The sequence below is a fragment of the Macrobrachium rosenbergii genome, chromosome 7 (assembly GCF_040412425.1).
Source record: "Macrobrachium rosenbergii isolate ZJJX-2024 chromosome 7, ASM4041242v1, whole genome shotgun sequence".
Lineage (NCBI taxonomy): Eukaryota > Metazoa > Arthropoda > Malacostraca > Decapoda > Palaemonidae > Macrobrachium > Macrobrachium rosenbergii.
The window spans coordinates 29,516,227-29,539,000 of record NC_089747.1 but is presented as its reverse complement, the minus strand read 5'-3'; the positions used below and the strand labels follow the sequence as shown (position 1 = coordinate 29,539,000).

General features: G+C 36.2%; 1 protein-coding gene across 1 annotated transcript in view; it reads right to left on the bottom strand.

The window, feature by feature from the left end:
• The window catches only part of Mcm10 (minichromosome maintenance 10 homolog), a 178,678-nt gene that overhangs the window by 70,129 nt on the left and 85,775 nt on the right, over positions 1-22,774 (bottom strand). The window contains 3 exon segments of the mRNA XM_067106911.1: positions 4,291-4,468; positions 21,533-21,630; positions 21,785-21,958. Coding sequence (XP_066963012.1) covers positions 4,291-4,468; positions 21,533-21,630; positions 21,785-21,958 — 450 coding nt within the window.

The following is a 22,774-nucleotide window of genomic DNA, read 5'->3' as shown; positions in this document are numbered from 1 at the left end:
TCTGTCAGGATCGAGCTTCGCCGCAAAAATTTGGCTTGAAGTTTGCTGACTGCAACCAATCAAAATTCGCCGTCCATGACCCCCCACTGAAGCCCGTGTATAAATTCAGAAGGACCTATGCAACCTACTAGTCCTCTACTAGCTCCCACTGGAGAATGACAGAAGAGTCTGTCGAAACGTTGCGGCAACAAGTGTTTAAAAACTATATAAGTTATAATATAATATTCTACCTGTATAGAATATATAAAAAAGCAGAATCCAGATTTTTTACTTTTTCCCCCATGAAAAGACAAATATAGGCGAGCTGTTAGCACGCACCTCCAAAGAAGAGAAGTCTGCAATAAGGAAAACAGAAAAAGTCTTCTACAATATAAATGCAGCTGAAGCAGCAATAATATTCAATAATAATAATAATAATAATAACACTAACAGTAAGTATCCAAATAAGTTCTATTATGAAAATTTATAGTTTGGGATGACTCTTACTGTTAAAGATAGCTGGTTCCCACATTGAGAAGAGGATGGTGGGTAATGCAGCTAGACAAAATTTGCTCAGCCAATTGAGCTAAAGGTTTCTTGCATGAAACCCCACATTCTTACCTGATCTGGAATCCTTTTTGGATCTTACTGCTGCCTGAAGTTGGATTCCATTCAGGAAACAAGGTTCTCATATGTGTCTAGTGAAGAGCAGCCTTGTGGAGGACGCCACTTCCATTCACCCAGAAGGAAATAGAAATGGCATGAAGGGCCCCTTGTGCCTGGGTCCACAGGCCCCAAAAATGACACTCAACTAAAATTAGATACCTTTATAATATAAAGTTATACTACTTTACAATACAGTATATGTATCTCCAAGCTCCTCAAAATATCAAAACCTGGGGTTTAAAACAAAAAGCCTAAAAGACTGCTCTTTCACCGATCCAGGAAAAGACTCCCCGCTACTAGTAACGGACTAAGGGCGTCACCATTCTTGGACGCAATTCTGCTTATTTAAGGTAGTGAGTAACTAAAACCAAATGTACTTTACTGCGCTGCAATAATCATATCCTCAAGCAAAATATTTGTCATAAAACTAAATGAAGGCACACTGCTCTTATATTTAGAATGTTCACCTTCAATAACGATAAAAGATATGGAACTAGTTTCTCATGTGCTAAGCTAATCAAATAAGTCACAGAGAACGTTTTGCTCTTTGACAAAGACTTCTAGGTTTCTAACACCACACAACAAAAGGTTAACTTTGCCTCTTCCAGACTTTACCTATCTAAATGAATTTTGATTACCCTAACAGGACACAGAAAAGTTTCCTCTTCCTTCCCCAACGAATTAGTTAAATTTGGAATTCTTACAATTCTTGGAAAAACTTAGCCTTAACATCATTCTCAGCTCTATGGCAAAGAAGATCCTTCCCTGCAAATACCCACCGAGGGAACTTGTGCAACTGAGGATCTACTGGTATGTGGAAAATGCATCCTGCTTGTCCACCAAATCATCCAATTGTTCTTCTGTGAAGTCACTAAAACTGTTTGAAAAAACTATAAAGAGTGGGGAAAGATGGATTAGTTGTTCAGTCTCACTACATCCAACACTGGATGCCAGTCTCCAGTTGCATATAGCACTAGGAAAAAGTTGGTAGTAAAATCCTGGTGCATACCAACACCTGCTCCATTGCATTCTTCTCTAATTACAACCTCCAACTGAAGAACTTGATACTTCTGTTGGAGAAGATATGAAGGAGACGACAGCAGTGGAGGGGAAACCTGAGAGGAATCACAACACTGCTTCAGTAACTCCTACATCCAAGGTTCTATTCCCAAGTCAATCCAAACATGACAGAAGGCCTGCAATTGGCCTCCTACAGGATCCCAAGTATTTAATGGATCCCTAAAAGACAAATGGGACCTGTGGGAAAAAGGTATGACTTAAAAAAGGAGGGCCTGAAGGAAGAGAAAAGGCAGGCCTTCTCACTCCTAACTGAAAGATTAACTAAGAAATTCTCTACTATACTGTACCCATATATCCACCTTATCGCCTCAAACAAAGTTGGGCTTAGAAAATGACCCGAAGGAGAAGCCAAAACAGCTGCCATCTCCAGTGAAGCAGAAACCTTGATGACAGATGGGAGCATAACTGTTCTCACTTCTTCAAAAGCAAGTTAGTACAACCATAAAAACAGTCTCCTGCAGCATCAGATATGGCCTTGACCACAGTAGTCAAAAACTCCACGACTCTTACCCTCTAAATAAAATCATGCTGGTGTCACAAACTCTTTAAGCTGGCACTGCAAACTCTCTATGCTGGCACCCCAAACTCTCTCAGCTGGCACTACAAACTCTCTCAGCTAGTGCCACAAACTCTAAGCTGTCACCACAAACACTCTAATCTGGTGCAGAGAGTGAAAGTTCAGCAAAAGACAAAATTTCAACAATCTAAACAGATACCTGGGCAAAAATCCAACTCAGCATGTCCAAAGCACTTTGTCAGTCTTAAGAGAGCATCCCTTCAAAGGAACAAAGCAGGCAAGGAAGATCGAATCTTTGATTGAAGACAGTTTAACCACCAGTAAAGTGACTGAATCATAAGAGACAGCTATCTGCGACTTAAAAAAAACCAGAAAGACGAGAGCTGTAAGACTTAAAAGAAGCTTTGTGCATCAGAGTATGAGAAAATTTACAAAACACACTCTAACTGAAGGAGAAAGCTTGGGATTCTTCAATTACTTATTGGGCACCGAAATATTTCAAAGATAACATAGACCTATTCTCTACAGAATCTCTTTCCTCCACTAAATGAGAATAATGTAAAGTACAATGCTCCAGCAAATGCCATAAAACCAAACGAGATTCCTCCGACTCAAACTCTTCTTCCACCAGAGGAGTTGGGGTGACAGCCAACTACTCGCAACAAATCTCCGAATCAATGAAAGGGGAGACTGAGGGGAAATGCAGGGTGAAGTGGCTCACCCTCACCCAAACTGACACAAGTCAGCTGAGCAAAAGACAAAGCACCATCAGGCACTAAAGAAAATAGGAAAGGTTGGGGGAAGGGGGAAGAGGAGCTACAGCAACACCCGATACCCTTGTCTCGTGTGAAAGAGACTCAACAGACTTGAGAGCATTCCCAGGCTACACATCCTTAGAAAGCAAAGCAGCTCGAATAACATCTAGCTAGGAAATAACAGAAGATTCTGTAACCATGGTAGGATTGGAAAGAGAAACATTAATAGATGCAAAAAGAAGAGACTTGCCGATAGCTGAAGAAATAGCACGTAAAGATGAACAGATGCATTTCAAGGAGAAACAGGAATAGCAGACAAGGATTTAGAATGAGAAGTATATGTAGAAGAGACTGGTTTAACAATCGATTGATTAATGTTACATTAGAATAGGTACAACTCACTAAAAACATTATTATAGATAACACTGTCACCACCTCATTACTAGATGCCGATGTTCATTGAAGTCGAATTATGGTGTGAGGATTTACATTTACCAAAACGACCTTTTGGCTAACATATTAAACAAGACTCTTCCAACTGTTGCTTAAGCCTTTTTCGTCACCTGTCAATTTCTTTGTAAAGCTCATTGAGGACGAAACAAGTGACTATGCTATCAAAAAACAGGTGTTGACGTAGGAAAAAGCTATTTTTGGTCGTCGCTGTTGAGTCCTCAAAACCCTCCTACTTCCCTGATGAAAAGGCAAGGGATCATCCTCCATTGACCAACAAAGAGTAATGACTCCTTGGTCTTTAACGGCCTGGTTGTAAACAAGAGGGTGGATGCGCATGCGCAATAGTCGCTTCTCTTTCTTGAGGGTTCTTTTTACGTTGGGAAAACTGGGTTGGAATAACTCAGTTAGAAATATACACCAGTTAGGCCAGTACAGTCTAGTTGTTGACATTATGAAATTCATATCGTTACAAATCAATTCATAATATGGCTGATGAAGAAAAACATGACTTGCACAAATTGGAAATATTCTTGAGACTTGTACAGATTGGAAATATTCTAGAGACTTGTAAGTTTAGATTATTATCAATTTTAGCTGCAAAACATACTACTGTATATAATTTTTTCTCCACAAAAATATCTGTAGCACAGATTTGCTACGATAAATAATTTATTCATGTACAAAATTATTGTGTAAATTTTTAAAATATGCACAGTATTTTAAAAATTTCTTTGTCAAACAATTCTTCTACAAAAACTGTGGGTGAGCAAAGAATATTCAAGACTGGAGGAGCAATGCACCATAATCCCCGACATTAACAGTGATGACTGAACAACAAACCTGATCTTTGCCAAGAACCTTCTCCTGCAACCGCCGTTTTGGATCTACCCTATTGAATGATGACTGAAGGTCTGCCCGTTTCGAAGATGACTTTTGATATTCTCTTTGGATGTGATAAATACAAAACTCACAAGATGATTTGTTGACAAAATATTTACAGAATCCATTCGTCTTTGTCCTGTAAAAACATACAAGTAAGCAATTATAAGAAAAATAAAGAAAACACTAATAATGAATAATCAAACTATCATACCTTCACTATGAACAAATGCACCAGGACAAGTCTAACAGAGTAAATATATAGGTATAGAGAATATAAATACTTAATTTAAGATTTATTTTTTAAATACTTACCTCTCCACTACTGTACATAGCTTCTACTTCCGTGCCAGCAGTGGTTCTACTAATTAAAAAAAAAAAAACAAGAATGGTTTTCTTTGAATATCCGTCTTCAATCCATCTACTTACCCCACCCCCCACCATGGGACCGATAGGTACAAACACTCATAGCTGGTCAGTCTACTTCTGTACACTTTGAAAGTGGGGAGGTAAGGAGGGCAATTTATATAATGGAGAGGTAAGTATATTAAAAAATAAATCTTAAATCAAGTATTTATTTTTTAAAATGAACCTTACCTCTGCATTCTACAGTTGATTCTCACATTTGAAAAATGAGGTGGGCAAAGAGGAAATAAGCCAACCCTTTAAAGGCTACTTAGTAACAAAATATTTTGTACAAAACAAGTGTTTGTTTTAACCAGTGAATTCTATCTATAAGCAATTGCTGCCGCCTTAGGGGGATTGTCACTCAGGTACGAGATCCTCATAATAAAGATAGCTGAGGTCTCTTTGGAGAATGGGTTACTGTGCCAAAACCCTGCAGAGCCAACAATGGATAACTAACAAGTACATCTGAACAAAAAGGAATACTTATTATACTCAATACTGGGCAGCCCCAAGCTTCCCAAAAGCCACAAACAAGTTTAACTCTTAAGGGAAGAATTGAGCCTCAGTGTGAAGTAAAACAGGATTGGGGAGGTGGATGGATTGAGCCTGAGTGTGAAACAATATTACACACCACTGATATGGTAAGAATGAGGCGAGAGAGGGGTGCCAATACTTCTATATGCTATAAATTCACTAATGGCAACTTTTATACTGACCTGAGTCGGGCCAGTTGCCGCAGACGTCTTTTCAGCCGTCAGTAATATTTCTGACTTGAAGGGGGAAAAGTACTGCATCTCTCTCTCACATAAGTCGTTTTGTAAATTTGCTTGTAAAAATACGAAGGGGTTGCTGTTGTTTTTTGTTTTCGTCTTTTACGATAGTATGTCGGTTGTAAATGTAATTTTACAAAGAAAGTTGCAAAGAAATATTAGAAAAAGCATGTAAAAATAAAAAAAAAGTTACTGAATCTTCCTTCTTGTAAACTTACGTGAATATTTTTAAACAAATATGCAAAAAATCTGTTACTGCTTTTATTTCTTAAGTTTTGATATTGTGTGAGCAGTAATAATAATTTTACAAAATAAAATAAATTTATTCATTAGAAAATACATATATAAGTTGGTAAAATTTACAATTGTCTGTAAATGAGGCCCCACAAGGGATTGTAAATAGTCATTTTCCACTTCTCGTGGAAGGTAGGGAAAATTTTTTTAGAATTTTTTTATTTATACAGTGTGCATGTACATGTCATTCTCTTTCCATTGATGTGATTTTTTTTTTATTTTGCCGACCTCAAAGTTTCCCCGGTCTGGGGTGCTGCACATTGATAAATTATGCTGTCCCTTAAGGGTTAAAGAGCAGTAGACCATAAAAGGCTACCAACTGATTCAAGACAAAATATCTCCTGCATAAACCAGAGGAGTTAATGATCTGCAATAATCGAATTTAATCTCGCACCATGAAGGTACACCAAAGCAAATACAAGATTACCATGCCACTGAGTGACTTTAATATCTTATCCAAGGATAAGTTCTTTCCAACTTTAAAAGTTGTGGCCACTGCACACATGTCCAGTGGCTTACCTTCCACTAAGGATAGAAATTAGCATGCAAGCCATTCAGGGGAGTAATGACTCCATAAGGCCCCATTATAAAATAAGTGCTTATAGCCATCTTATGAATGAAGGGATTTGCTTCAAATTTTTACCACTTATTCTTCAACTAATAATGAAAATTCTCAAATAGGAAAATTTAGAAATTTGACGTCTAAGTTAATTTTTTTTGCATTTGAAAAAAAATGTTAAAACTTTAAAAAAATAAGCAAAAAAAAAGGGTTTCACTCGAAAATCAATTTCCCAAGTACAAAATCAAGATATATATTTATACCACACTCTGAAAAATTTTCATCAAATTTGGTTCAGTCTTCTTGAGATATAAGCATTTATTTTTTAAAAAACCAAGTTTCGAGAAAACAGCAAAAAAAAACAAAAAAAATTATACTTATTTTGTACTAAATATGAAACTGACAGTTAGAAGTTTGATTTTTGTACTAAAACTATTTTGTCATATAAGAAATATGCCCTGAAATTTACAATATAATCAAATGAATAGAAATGTGCTCTCTCTTGATTTATATTATCTAAAATTTCCATTTATATATATGTGTATATATATATATATATATATATATATATATATATATATATATATATATATATATATATATATATATATATACATACACACATATATATATTCCCAGTTATCAGTGGGGTTCCATTCCAACGGCGTGACAATAAGTGAAAACTGCTGATAAGTGGAAATCAGTGATTTTCGGAGCTTTTTCGGCAACTTTCAGCACTAAAATCACTGATTTTTGGTTATCGGCGCCTCTGTTAGGTATGTATCAGTGCCAATATGCATTTATTGGCGCTGATAAATGAAAATCAGCGGATATCGGCGCCAAAAATCACACATTTTTATTGCTAGACAAGCACTGAAAAACCGGACCACCGATAACTGGGGACTGCCTGTATAGTATAATATATATATATATATATATTATATACAATATACCTTTATATTGTACATATATATTTTTTTATATTTATCAGTGCAAAGTTTTTCATAACAAAAATTCATTAATATATGTTATCAATATAATGTTTTGTATAAAAAATAGTATGTGCTACCTATAAAAAATAGCAAGCTGTATGCTATGAATGAAAAATTTTTTTCAAAAATTATAAAAATAACTGCCCTAATGAGGTTAGGCCAGGGCCTGGTATTCTAAGAAAGGTCTGTTCCCATCATTCTACACTCGCCCCAAAGTTTTCTTCATAACCTATAAAAATATATGCTATCAATATAAAGCTTTCTTCATAACCTATATATGCTGCCATTGTACATGTTTTCCATTCAGATAATGGAGAGGTAAATAAACAAACAACTACGAGGATAAAGTAAACAAATGCTGAACAACCACGCCTACACAAGTCACGAGTCAGACGACAACTCACTGCAGTAAAGTCAAGCTTGCTGGTCTTATATAATCATTACCATTATTATGAAAAATAGTAATCACTAATTAGAATACCACTATTCACTGATCTGAATATCACTAATAAAGGAAAACAAATCCCTTACCTAGATCTGGGATTTCTGGCATTGTTGCTATCTCAGGCAAGATGCTTCCTGCATGTCTGGGTCCCTCTCTTCATAACCGACTTACGACATGTAATCGTTGAAATTTCTCCCCGTGAGGGTGGTACTTCTCTTGCTTATGGCAATGGAATTGGGTGAATACACTACACAGTAAGAAAATCCAAAAAGGAAATGCGTCACAAAGCACTAGGCTATTGCTTGGACCAGAACCACACTCAAATTGAAATGCTTTACTGGTAAAACCCGACGCTCTGTTAGGAAATGTTACCTGCACATAAAATTTTATATTTCCGAAAATACACAGTAAAAATATATCAAGAAATATAAAATATTATATGTATACTAGTTGGCATGGTACATCTGTGATACAAATATGACGAGTTCAAAATATCGATATACATAGATATATATTTACTCTGATTTGATAATTTTTTTAGAAAATATTTTTTTTTAGAGAACAAACCAGCTCTTATCGTAAAAAACGGGTAGTTTTAGTAGGATACTAAAGTAAATTTCTCACTTTCTCCTATCTAGAATTGGAAGCCATACAGACATTGTACGACAATTTGTCACTCAATGTTGCTCACAGGGCAATATTGCAGGGCGATATCGAGAAACACAGATACATATTTACTCTGATATGATATTTCTTGAGAGAAAGAGCCAGTTTTTATTGTAGATAACATGTATTTTAATAGTAAACTAAAGTATATTTTTCACTTCCACCTAAAAACTCATAAAGAAATTTTGCAAGTTTTTCATTAAATGCTGCTCACAGGCTGGTAAATGCAGTGAAAAACACACCTGAAAAATTTTTCTTAGCAATAATCTTTCAGGATATGTTTATTTAGACATATATCTGTCCAAAACTGTAAAAAACTAAAACCAATAATTCCTCAAAATCCGGAGGTAGGCGTGCCCCTTAACCAAAGACCTAATGAAAAGGACATTCCATTTCTACTCTTCGGAAGCTCTGGTTCCAATCACTAAACACACAATCTTTACATCAGGTTTAATCCTTTTAGTGCAATTCCAACAAACCTTACAGGTAGCACTGAACCCCAAAGGGGTCAAGTTCCTCCTGCCCTAGTGATTCCAGGCTAGGTAAAGATACTGTTGTAGGTAAGGGCCTAGCCCAAAACTGTATACTAGTCCAAAATAAGACAAAGGTAATTGCCTTGTCTTTAGCAAAGCCTACCTTATCTGACTAAGATTGTGGCTCTCTCACTCTTCAGCTGTGTCTAAGGCTACTGTGAAGTTTCGATAGCAGCTTATTGACAAGGAGCTGGTTCTAAACGGTTCAAAGGTTGACAAAATAATAAGCTGAAAAACCGCTTGCAGATTCGAAAGTAAAGTACGTAGCAGAGACCTGTTAAACCTTAGCACCTTGAAAAACATCTAGATGTCTTTGTCCTCAGACAAGCCAACATGGCTCCTTAGCCTTGAAGGCACTACAAAGAAGTTTCCTCATGCTTGAGAAACAACAGAAACCTAACCATGTTGTTTATAGAGCTATCAGTGCTGGAAAAAACCCCTTAATGTGGGACCATGACTTACACCCTGACCACAGGTATTGGCAGAATCGACTAGTAGATTCTCTTCCAGCACTGATCATGGCATTACTGCGAGATCCTGCCTTGAGCTCACCAGAACCATAGACCATATCACGCAGTCATCTGTAGCTTGTGGGATTATGATGAAACCTTTCATCACTCGGTTGCTTGTCTTCACAACTGAAAGAAACTGGGAAACCAGCCTTCCCTTGTAACCTGGGGTAATCAAAACCAAGAGACAACTTACAAAGTTGTCCTAATACACTCATGATTTCCTGAAACCTAGCATGAGTAGGAAAGGCATTACAGTCTAGACTTACCCAGGGAACAGCTTAGTATCCATGCCCAAGCTAGAGGACCTTGCACTGGTGAACAAAAAATTGGCAAACAGACGACTCCCCTCAGTCTCTAACAGGTCCATAACAGGGGATGCCCACAGCTCACTGTCTACATCCAGCCTGTAGATGTTGAGCCCCTTCCTTTGCTATTACTTATCTCAGTGAATGAGTACATCTGATAAAATTTTCATGACCAAATAATGGAAAAAGGGGCAGAACATTTAGACAGTAGTGTTCTCCTCCTAGAACATAAAACTATTAATACCGTCTCTACAGGCTTACTCTATTTGAGTACACTCTAACTGCCCTTACATAGCACAAAAGTGTCAAACTTATTACCTTTAAATAAGGTCCAGTTTGCATTTCACCACCCTGAGAAAGGGAAGACTCAAAATAGATATTTTTTCTCTCAACCTAGGACAGGAACAAAGGACTAGTATCTTCAATGCAAAAGCCATTCTGCAACACTTGTAATTCTCTTACCATATCACAGGTGCAAGGGCTGCCAAGAAAGGGTTTAATTGCTTCAAGAGGCTTTTACTAAAGACTCAAACAGCTTTGGAGGTAAAAACTAAACCCATCAAGGTTCCCAAAAAGAGTTATGATGTACCAGGCACCTTAACTAGACTCAAACTAAAGACCTCCTGTGGTTCAGGTTTTAGCAATGTCTATTATATGTTACCTATAACATAGGAAGACAAAGACCAAAAACCTCTAATATCTGGAACTGACAACATTTAGAGTAACTTGGAATCTAAGAACTTAAAGTTGTCTATAGAAGTGCATGCTCAGGAAATACCTCCAGCCCAACTCCAAAATAGACAAACTAACCACTGCCTCTGAAAACATTAGTACTGTATGCAGTTGAACCTCTTGCAAACTTGAGGGCAGATCTTCAGCCCACACTAGACAAACCTCACTCTAGCTCAAGATGGTTATGGTGTCAACGTGAACATTGGAATCATGTGGAAGTTTAGAAAACTTTAGCACCAGGTTTTGGAAGAACTTTCTTCGGAATGAGTTCTAGGGAAATTTACTAAAGAGGCAATAGAACCCAAAATCAATCCACCTACAGCCACCAAAATACTACCAGGGACATCCTACTGTATATTCCTTGGATCCTCTAAAGTTGATAAGTATCTCTCTTCCAATCATAAAATGAGATTTAAGGTTCTTAACCAACTAATATTTTTGAAAATTTCTGCCAAATCAGTCAGAAGACCTGTAAGTAGAAGTTAAATATTGGTAACTTTCTGTTCCAAGTCACGAATATGCCTACATTCCGATTTATTAGTTCTTATAGAAACTGAAATAGTTGAAAATTCAGAACCATTCTGAAAGCACAATACTATTCCTCGTTTATTAGGTCCCTTAGCACACTATTCCTACCCAGAACCCAAGATGATGCCACAATCTTCCCTGCTTCTGTCCAAAGAAGGGTCTTTCCTATTCTGAGTAAAAGGAACAAACAATAATTACCTCAACATCTAGTCTGATAAAAATATTTGTCATAAAAATATATATATATAATGTATAAATGCACACTATGTATATATTCCTGTTATGTTGAAATATATACCTACAGAAGGGAAGATGGTTTGTCTAATAACACTGCTACGTGTGCTCTACTCTACATACACCTGCTTGGATTTCCTCTGATAGCTAAAAATTCAGGATTATAGATGTAACAGACCTCCTCCAATACCAGTTAAACTCCCGAAATTCTAGATCTCCCATGATTGCCCCCCAGACCTACACTGATGCATCTAAAGTACTGGATCCTTCTTCCCATGAAAGCTTAAACTAATATCCAATCTGATAAGAGACCACCTGTTGACCCATGTCCAGGTAGACCCATGTTCATGTAAAAGGAAAGAATCCAAGCCTGATTCCTACCAAGTCAAAAAACTTTCCCAAAATCATATGACCTTGATGAGAGGACACCTGCTTCACTGATTGCACTGAACTAACACCTGATACGCTTCCACTGAGGGTTAAAAACTCCTCTTTAATCACTGCTGACAAAACCACTTGCTCCAGCTCAAAAGGAAGAAACCGATTCGGATGGCAACCTGTTGGCTCAACCAAATGTTCTGAATCCTGATCAGGAAAATCTTGCGATAACGAGAACGTTCCTAAACCACAGGGAATCAAAAAAAACTAAACAGTAACCAACTGCTTCACCATAAAACTCCCGCTAATGGAAAAGGAGTTGAAAATCCCTGACAAAGAACGTTGAGACTACTAACAGCAACAACCTTCCTACTTAAATTGAAGCTGAAATGACAGCGGTGATATTCTCTTGGCAATAGTTAGTAGACGTGCACAGGTGATTTTTAGCACGTGATAAGAGCACAATCGTTTTTTCGCCATTTCGGCACACAGGTGATAGGCATACAACCAATAGGTGCACAGGCGTATGAGCGCAATTTTGCATAGGCACTTATGATAGGTGTACAAGCTGATTTATATGAAAATGATTTCAAAACAGGTGTGCATAAATAGCTACAACCATACACGAGTTATTTTCCATAGACACACACGTGATGGGCTCATGAAATTGTGCATGCGATTTTCATATGTAAAAGTCATATGTAACGACTAATGTAAAGCGCAAGAATGCGGCATTGTGGCAAAATGTGCAAATTAGCGCTAGACACATGCTACTGATGCATCAAAACTGCAAGGTGCATTAATGCCCTGGCCGAAAAAATCCAATTACACAGGAAAGCCAAAGACAGTCTAGGCTTCTCACTAGAACCTAATTCACAGGAAAATCCAAAGACAGTCTGGCTTCTCTAGAACCTAACTGATACCATTTGCCTGCAAAATAAGTATCCTTACATGATTGAACCAAAGCGAAACTGATCAAAGGAAAAGGTAACTTTCCTTGACAAGGCAGCTTAAACTCGCTTAAATACTATCAGAAGGAGACAAAACATCACTGCTGCCAAGCTGATCCGAAACGGTAAAATTAAAGAGGGGAAAAATGTAGGAAGACTCCTCTTATTCTTGCCCTAACAGTCCTAACGGAGAACGAATTTTGGTGCTAGAACTGGCGTCACTAGTGCAACCTGAGCCCTATTTTAAACAGAGGAAGGGAACAACAGGCACAGATCCACACCACTTTCTGACATGCCCTTGTTCCCTGTCACGCCAAGCCACAAGGGAGTAAGACAGGACTTGCTAAGGACAAGGCAAGAAAAACCGGGGGCGCTGACCCTTCCTTCAACCTGGGAAACAACCTGAACTTACAGAGACTCTCGGGAGGGTGGCACAGAAAAGGAAACACTAATAATAATAATGATATCATCCGGCGAAACTTACGCCAACTGAACATAAAAAATGACTCCATCTTATCAAATCTAATGCCCTGAATCGATGGGAAGCTCATTTGGAGTGACAGATACAAGACAAACAGCAGAGGGCCTAACCAGTTACTAAATGGGGAAGCAGACAGGACATACATCCCTTTAACTCAAGTCTTAAAAGTTACTAGCTTCTATAGGTGTTTCTACCAACAAATACCAAAAAAAATAAAAAAGAACATCCAAAAACAAACCAACAGAAAACTGAGTATGATCTGTCGAACCACTTCAGTAGCGAATCCAGGGGAATGACTGCAATTTGTTATAGAACCATTGGCACTTATAAAAGGATTTATTGAAAATGATTGGACTAAACTGTTTTGATAAAGAACAAAATCCAGACAATTTTTGTATGATCCTTACATGAAAAGATTTCACACACACTTCAATAATAAAACTTGTTATTTAAAAATTGGATAGGCTAATATAATGGTTATAACAAAATTAAAGTTATGTTTGTAGTTTTTTCTTTATTTAAAACATTTAAGTAAGATTAAGTGATACACAATGTACACAGTGTCCAAGGTAAGTGCAATACGTGTACCTGTGAATTTTATTGCGCTTCTAGTGGTTGTGTATTGAATGTAATAGTTTTTTATTTGTGTGAAGAAACAGTTTTTATTTGTAAAAGAAACAATCTGTTGACATGGATTTCACTTGGAATAATATGAAAGTAACTCAACATATTAATTAATTTAAAATATTTTAATTACGAATTACATAAAAAACAACAAAAAGTCATAAGCAATTAAAATTAGAAAACAAGCACTAAACAGTTAAAAAAATAGTTTTCACTACTATTTCATGCACAAACAGTTTAAGAATTAAGCACTATTGTACTGCAAAAAACATGGCCTTCTTTTGGCAAAAATTTTTCATAGGCAACAAAGACAAAATTAATATCAAAGTAATAACAGTTCACTGGGATAACAGGTGTTTTGATGTCTGTTTAACAATAAAATTTTCACTTCTTTACAACAGGTATTTTTTACCAATAAAACTGTCACAGGGACATACAAACTAGTTCATTGTATACCTGATTTTGTAATAAAGAATTCGTTTCATACCTACAGTTTTTAAGCTCATTTATTTAAATTGGGACTGGGAATTTCACTTTCCTTCATTATAAGCCTGAATTCGTTACAGGTCTGTATGTTATAAATAAATGAACTTTACTGTAGATGACAGAAGACAGATATTCATAGAAAACTGAGTCTTCTAATTTTTTTTTTTTGTCAAATTAACCACTGGTGCAGAAGTAAAAGCTGCAGAATGGAGAGGTAAGGTCCATTTCAAAAACAAATGTTTCAACAAAATACAGTACATCAATTATCAATTAGCCTCAATTCCTTCTGAAGTATTGAAGATCAATCAAAGTAACAATACTGTATGTGCAAATGCACCTTATAACCATGGGTAGGGAGAAGCAGCCAGCATTATTTTTTCACATATCCCATTGATGGTTACATATAGTCACAAAAGCTGTCCAGCAAGTACAGTTTGGAAATATATGTATCTTCTGGGAGTTGCTTCCCTGTCCCTTAGCGAGTACCATGTCCAGCCAGCCCAGCTGACAGTACTTGGTAAAGGCTAGATCCATAGCTGAAAACTGGCCTGGCTTATGAAAAGGACCAAATATTACTGGTACTTGGATAATGGATAGGGTTAAGGCCCTGAGTGCTCTGTTTCCTCAGCTTCAACTCTCAATCCCTGGCCAATGACCTGGTTATAAAAAGGACCAAATATTCACTGGCCTTAGTGGATAATGGATCTGCAGGTTAAGGCAAGGAACCAGCTGTCCTTCACTATACTTAGCCAATACACCTTCCATAGATTCCACTACAAAATGGATAAAGATGATTTAGCTAAGTGGCTCAATAGTCCTGGGTTCACTTATGCTAAGAATCAGCAACTGGTTTAAAATACTAAGAGAAAATTGGGTAGAAAAAAACTGGAAGGAAAATCCTGAATCAAACTGGAAAGTGAATCAAGATATGGAGGGAAATCTTGAAAGAGATTGAAAAGATAACATTGTATATTAATGCAGAAAAAGCAAATGGAATTTGAGGAGAAAAAGTGAGCCAAATGCAAATAAGACACTGGCTGACTGAGAAGAATGAGCAGAAGGTTGGGTAAGATTTCAATAATTAGCCAAACATCCTGAGTTTTCATTGTAACATGATATTTTCTTACTTTAAAGAGGGCTTCATGTTCTTTGCAAATCTTCCAACAAAAGGATGAAAGAGTGAGATGACAAGAAGATAAAGAATGATGAGGAGAAGAAAAAAACCTTCATTTCTATCTTCAAATGTCTGTCTACAAGATTTTCTTTATGGTTATGCACAAGATGTGTAAAATGATTAAGTAAAGGAATATAGTATACAGTTATAGCAGAATACAGCAAAAATACAATAAGAGCAAATATTGGGTAACTCAAAAGTTACCAAATAAAATTGTGAAATAGATAAGGAAAGTGAAAACCTAATGAGGCACCAGTAAAGGTTAACAAACATCTAAACATGCTGTAGAGTGCAGGCTGATTACTTCCCTCATGACTGAATCTTCATGAGCCACAGAAGAATGAGCAGAAGGTAGGTCATAAATCAGCCAAACATCCTTCAAACTTTTGTTGTTCAGTTTTCTTACTTTAATTCATGTTGAAAAATAATTACACAAACCATATGATGAAAGAGTGGGATAGCAAGACAAAGAAAGATGAGCACTTTACAAAACCTTCATTTCACTTAAATGTCATGGTTCCTCACACTTCTTTCATTATGGTTATGTACATGAAAATGAATTAGGTAAATGAGAATATATATACAGTATATGCAGAATAGTTACAAATTAAATTAGGGAAATAAATAAGGAAAGGAAAACACTCTACATATCATTCTCTCAAAAACTGGTTAATGCATGAACATCTAAAACTTCAGACAAGGATTCTTCAACATGATTGAATCCTAGAGTGTGAATACATTCCAAAATCCTTGTGCTTTGAGTGGCTTGATATATCCAAAGCTTGGTCTATAGCTTTCATCTCTCTGAATACATGGATGCACAAGCTGGTATTTTGTTTTAAATGTTATCTTCAAATTCCAAAGCATATCTAATTCCATCTGATTTAGAGCCATCTATACATCTGATTTAGAACCAATTGTATACAATTTCATCTGGACCATGTGCTTTGCATTATGTTCTAAAACATTAGCACTGATTCCTCTTCTAACTGTTCACCAGTTTTTTGACACCGAATTATTTCATTATGGAGCCTCTCTAACTGTCATAATTAGAAGAGTTATAATTTTACAGATCTTGCACCAAACACTTCTGAGTTGCACTCCCCAAGAATCTTGAAGGCTGTATTCTTAGTCTTCCAAAGCTCCTCTAAGATCTAAGAAAAAAGCTTACTGTTCTAATTATGGACTTTCACTAATTAATGTTCTCAAAGCTCTAGAACATACTGGAAGGTCCATATTGTGGACTACACATAAATCCTTCAGCTGAACTGATTAGCTGATGTGTGTATCCTCCACTAGAGAATATTGGCCATCTTTATTACAGTTTGATTTATTGGGCAGATATCTCAGTCCTTCCACTTTTGGAATGAGAATATTTTCCCTTGGACTGATGAGCAAAAGTTTTCCTTTTGAAATTACTTCTTATTTCTATGCCACTCAAAAAAAGATTTAGGGTTAAATGAGAGGGTAAGAATTTTGCTTGTCTTGCTTTAACTCGCTTGGTTTTTCTTTGATTATTACAGTATTCTATATTCCAAAACATCTGTCTTTTTGGTTTGCAGGACAGGGATGTGGAAGTGCTAATCTCATGGGTACCTCTCAGAATGAGTTTATTTTTCATGATTTCTGCCCCATCTAAAACTGAGAAGTCATTTTAAATCTCAACCTCAGTACTGATATCATCAGGATTCTTCAAAAGCTCTGGGTCTGATACCATCAGCATTAGTGACTGGAGCATGTTGAAATCACTATCAGCTGGTCAAGAGTCAGTGTCAGACTGGGGAATGTTAGAATTCACTTATGAAGAAGGAAAAGTAGTACAATCATGAGAAGCAGAATGATCATTTGAAGAGACAACATGAATCAAGAATGCACGACTGATTTTTCATCTTATGCACAACAGAGGCATAGATGGAACCCAGTCTTTTACTGTCACCCTTTCAGTGCTAATAGGTTCAGAATACTAGTTCATACCTGTAACAGAGATAGTTCACGGAAGCAGGGGAATGACTTCCTTTGTTACAGCTGAAGTAGAATTTGGCACAAGATTAACCCTCTTCATGCCTATCAGAATGAAAGTAGCACCTTGGGACATTCTTGCAATTGTGTACAAGATGGGCGAACTTAAGGCATTGAAGCACTGCTTTTTATATGATTTCACCTGGATACAGGAGTAAGATATATCAATATAGTCAGAAATTCAGCTTTAAGAGAATGTAACCATAATGGCATGGTTGCTGCCCTTTCAACTTCTTCACTTAATACACGGAGGAAAGACATTTACAAAGAATCTTTTCCACACTGTACTCTTCATATATTTCAGAATTTGTGTGCCTCAACTCCCAAGATGTTATACTGGGCAGATGGGATGAAATTTGACTGGGTCAATTAGGTTTTGCTGCCTGCCCTCATCAGGATATTCCTACCATTTCTTGAAGTTTCCCTTGGGAACATTACCAATCTTCCTTTCCACAGACCCAACCCATTGGGTCATGTTATCACTACCTTTCCAGAAGGTAACAAACCACGCTACACTAACTAGGTACTTTCCAAAACTGGTGTCCCAACCATTACTAATGACTGATTTGGAAGCAATAAAATCATATTCATTATCTGCAAGGTTATTACTTCTGAAAAGCTCAAGCCGACTAACAGATGTACAAATATTTTTACCATGAATGCATAACAACTATCTCTATCACTGTTTAACTTTGGATTCTTTCAAATGCTCTTGAAAGTATCAAATAACACCATAATCAATATCTAAACAAAGTGAAGAGAACCACAGAACCCTGTACTGTAGTTATATAATACCAACAAAACTCTTATCCCTTGGTATCCAGGAGTTGCAGCCTTATCCATGCCAGTTGGAGATTTGAGAGGTCCAGGGAGGGCACAATAATACTACCTTCTATACTGACCTATTTTGTAATTCATTCCATTTTTTGGAAAAGAAAAAGAAAAATGAAAATAAGGAAACAAAAATCAAATAAGAAAACATAACATAAATATCATAAATCATCCATGGGCCCATGTTAACTACAAACTGATACCAGTAGAGACTGACTCCCAAATATCTCTCACACACCGTGCCCACCCATAACTGAAAGGGACTGAACCTGTAACAAAGACAAGAGGCATAAGTTCAAGTCAAATCCACATAATACAATCATCCCTACTGTCACTCTTATGGCAGGCAACTAGACAGAAGCCAGGAGTCTTATCTCTGGATAGAACTCCCCCTGGATCTTAAGAACCCATCACTGAAAGTAATTTTGACCTTGACACTGCAATAAGCCAAGCTATTACAGTATCATAGGCCCAAATATCTACGTCCAAACTTTACTGAGTGGTTCATCACTACAACTGCTGTCCATAACAAAGGATAGTTACAACAATGATATCTTTTCCTATTCTACTAGAACAATATTGATGAAGCAGAAATTACACATTATTTAGAGGCAAAACTGGGAAACTCAACAGTTGCTTCATGTAGTAATAGATGCAGAGGTTGGATAGCAAATAGGGAGAAAGTTGATAAAATTTGAAAAAAGACTGAATAATAAAAAGAAAAGAGTAACAAGATATTTAGATTTATACCTAGGGAAAAAAAAAGACTCCTCCTGTTTGCAAGCCCTCCTGTCAGTCACTTAAATGGCTTCAAACTTTGAATAATCTATGGTGAAAACATGCGACTCCAACAATGCAACTGTCAATTATTTGTTAATACACTAATAATAAATTTCCAATATCAATGATTAAAAACTAATTAATAAATCTGCATATAATAAATCTCATATTACCAATAAATAAAATTTCTATGTTAATTTAGAACATTTGATTCATTTTTTCGCTCCTGTATAATAATTTAAGGGGAGTGCTGACGCCATAAGGCCCCATTATCAAGTAAATGACTGTCTACCTTATGATTGAAGTGATTTGCTTCAAATTTTTACCACTTATTCTGCAACTAATAATGAAAATTCTCTTGTGGGGAAATTTAGATATTTGACCTCTAAGTTCAACTCTGTAAAAATTGCAGTTGAAAAAAGTTTTCCTGATTACAAAATAGAGATATACAGTTATACTACACTCTGTAAAGTTTCATTGATTTTGGTTCAGTCTTCATGGAGATATAGCATTTAATTTTAAAAAAAGTTTTGAGAAAACAGAAAAACAAAAAGAATCCTGTGAGACTAAGGACATCTTGAGCAAGTTCTCTATGATGCTACCATTAGAGAGAATGGGATATTTTAGTGGGTGACAATTATTTTTGTATATAAATTTTTTTGGCACTCTTTTTACAGGATTTTTTATGTTTTTTACAATTTGTCGTTAACAGTGCCATACAAAACTGTCCATGAACCAATCAACAAATTTTTTTTTTGCAATAATGTTTCAAGATATGTTTATTTACACATATAACAGTCCAAAACAGTGTATAACTTACTTGATCATATCCAGAATTATTCATACAGACATTTTTTACGTCTTTTTACAATTTGTTGTTCACAGTGCCACACAAGCGATGAACAAAATTGTCAATAAACCAATCTAAAGTTTTTTTTTTTTAGCATTATCACTTCAGGATATCTTTTATTTAGACATTAAACAGTTGAAAAATTAAAGGGGTCAATGATACCTGACATTCCCCTTCACATGACTGAATACTGCCAACAGAAGGCAATCTACAAAGCAATGCAGTTACTAGAATGGCATCTAGCTTGTATCAGATCAATTGAGGCAACTACTAATGAATAAGAAACTGAAAAAGAATATTAGAGGTGGCAGAAAAAGAAGGGTCACCAACAGCTAGATATACAGGTGGAAGTAGTAAATTATGATGGGGGGGGAGGAGGAAGGATTAATATGAGACAGATACAGACAGATGAGAGGGGCTCAACAACCGAATGAACAATATTATCACTGGAAATAAAAAAAAATACCTCTCCTAAAAATTAGGTGCTAAAGCCAAGCTAACCTCCAGGCCATTATAGTCTGAAAAAGGCGACTCTGATAACCAGCATGAAGACTTACAATACTTGAAACAGTCTTGTATTGAGTTAGCCAAATACCTAGAAGATTGAGACATTACAAAGATTTCAGAGGGTGCAAAACAACCTTGACCCAAGAACCGACCTGGTTCCCTGGCAGCAGACTCTTCCAACTGTTGCAGGGCAGTCCTACACTCAGGCTATAGATAAGAAAGACTCCCACATCTTAACTCCTAAAGGGGACCATGAAAAAGATCACACCTATGGGGGATATGGACTGGTTACCCAAAATATATCTAGTTAAACTCTTAACAGATTCTACAAAACGACTAACAGATTCTAGAATAAGACTAACAGATTCTAGAATAAGACTAACACATTCTAGAATAAGAGTAACCCCAGAACAGAATACACTTTTCCCGAGCCAAAAGGGATCAGATGGCAAAGCTGAAGTTGTAGGCTCAGGTTTAGTCAGAGGTGGAGATGAGAAGAGTGTAACTAGAAAAAAAGAGCTGGCAATGAAGAAAAGGAACTAAAAGACCTATGGCCTGTTGTAATTAATTACTTCCTCAAGCATCTGTTCCTATATCTGAAGAATTTATTAGTAAATTCCTCTGACCACTCCCTACACTCTTCACAACTATACTGTGGTTGGTATTACATCCCTGGCTCCTACAACCTGCACACCCTCTGTTTAAACCAACTATACTGAATACATTCCGTTAGCAGAAATCATTCCTGCAAAATAATTTGATGATTTTGTTCCAACTGCTAATAAAGACACCTGAATAAAGAAACTACAAAGAGCAACAAAAAAATAGACGTGAAAACAGCCCAAGGCCAAAACTAGAAAATGTTCATAGCACCACAAGGACGGTAAAGAGAAGAATTCTGACAAGAACTAGACACCTCACCTGGAGAAAAGGTGAACTAGACAGTTATCTGGAAAGCTCAAAACAATCTTCTTTATATTGAATGCCAATCACACTGCTTGTGCAAAGATACAGCTATCATTAATAGTAGGTGAGATTCATTCTCAATAATAGTCAAATAGTTCTTGTAAAAATTACAGCAAATCAGTAACAAGTCTGAAAAATAACATTCCTAGAACAGACAAAAAAGTACTGTACTGCAAAACCTGCCCTTACACCATCCTAAATCTTTGGAGCTGCCCATAATCATAGCTTTGTTTGAGTCATAAATTGACAGTGTGAGAATATCAGTGTTTTTATCTGCCTTGTCTGCAAAAAAATCATCCAAATTATTAACGTTACCTTTTTTATACTTCAGTATTTTCTTCTACTTTAGTGAGTGACTTCAACAAAAGGCAACAACAAAATGTCATCCTTAACATACAACAGTAATGAACCATTTTAGTTTTCCTTCATACCCGTCAATATGAATCCTCTTACCGATCTTTCATAATAGCTGGATTGAGCAACCCTATGACAGTTCCAACACTATGTTTCCACAAGTTCTTTTGGGCATTGTTGAAAAGGAATAGTGCTACTGTCTTAGTACAATCCTGTAAGTCACTCAATTTCCATATTGCATACTGTGAACCCTGTAAACAAGATGTCTGAATTATGATGAGGTTAACTACAGCACTAATCATTATACCAGCTGTATTTACAGTTGAATTAGCTTCAACTGAAGTAATATTTCAAAAACCTGTCCTTCACACAAAACTGGCAGATAACCAAATGAAGCTCAAACTCCTGCATTCAAATCTTTCTTCTCTCGACAATGAATATGAGATGCAAAAACATTTTAAAAATTACCAAAAAGAACACTGAAGCTCTAAGACATATTTTGCACAGAAAGATATTTTCTTACAGTGTTTATGCAGAACAATATTCTTATAGTGATATTCTCAAGATTAATATCTATATGATGCAAACTGTCAAACTTTGTTCCTGTAAACACATGTCTACCACATGCACTTGCATTTTACATTCACTTGCTCACTTTTAATATCTACAATTACTGATGTAGGTATCATAAACTAACCCAAAGAATATTCTTCTTTAATACAGATATTTTGATGTAATCAATACAAAAGACTAAACTAATAATAAACTAATAACAGAATACTGTAAATTAAAAATATCTCATTTTTCAGTTTTTGTATTTTTCCTGGGTATGCAAACCAGAGCCCTTATACAAACCAGAGCCCTTATACAGGAGTATTCCCCTTTACCAGCTGTAATCAGTCATTTCAATTACAGTAATCCCTCGATTATCTGATTTCACATTATCTGAAGATCAATGTTTTCCAGATACAGACCCCACGGACCAAAGATTTTTATATATAATTAAATAAAAATTTTTTAAAATTAACAAACCACTCTCCAGTGGGTGGCAATGCTGCATTTATTCT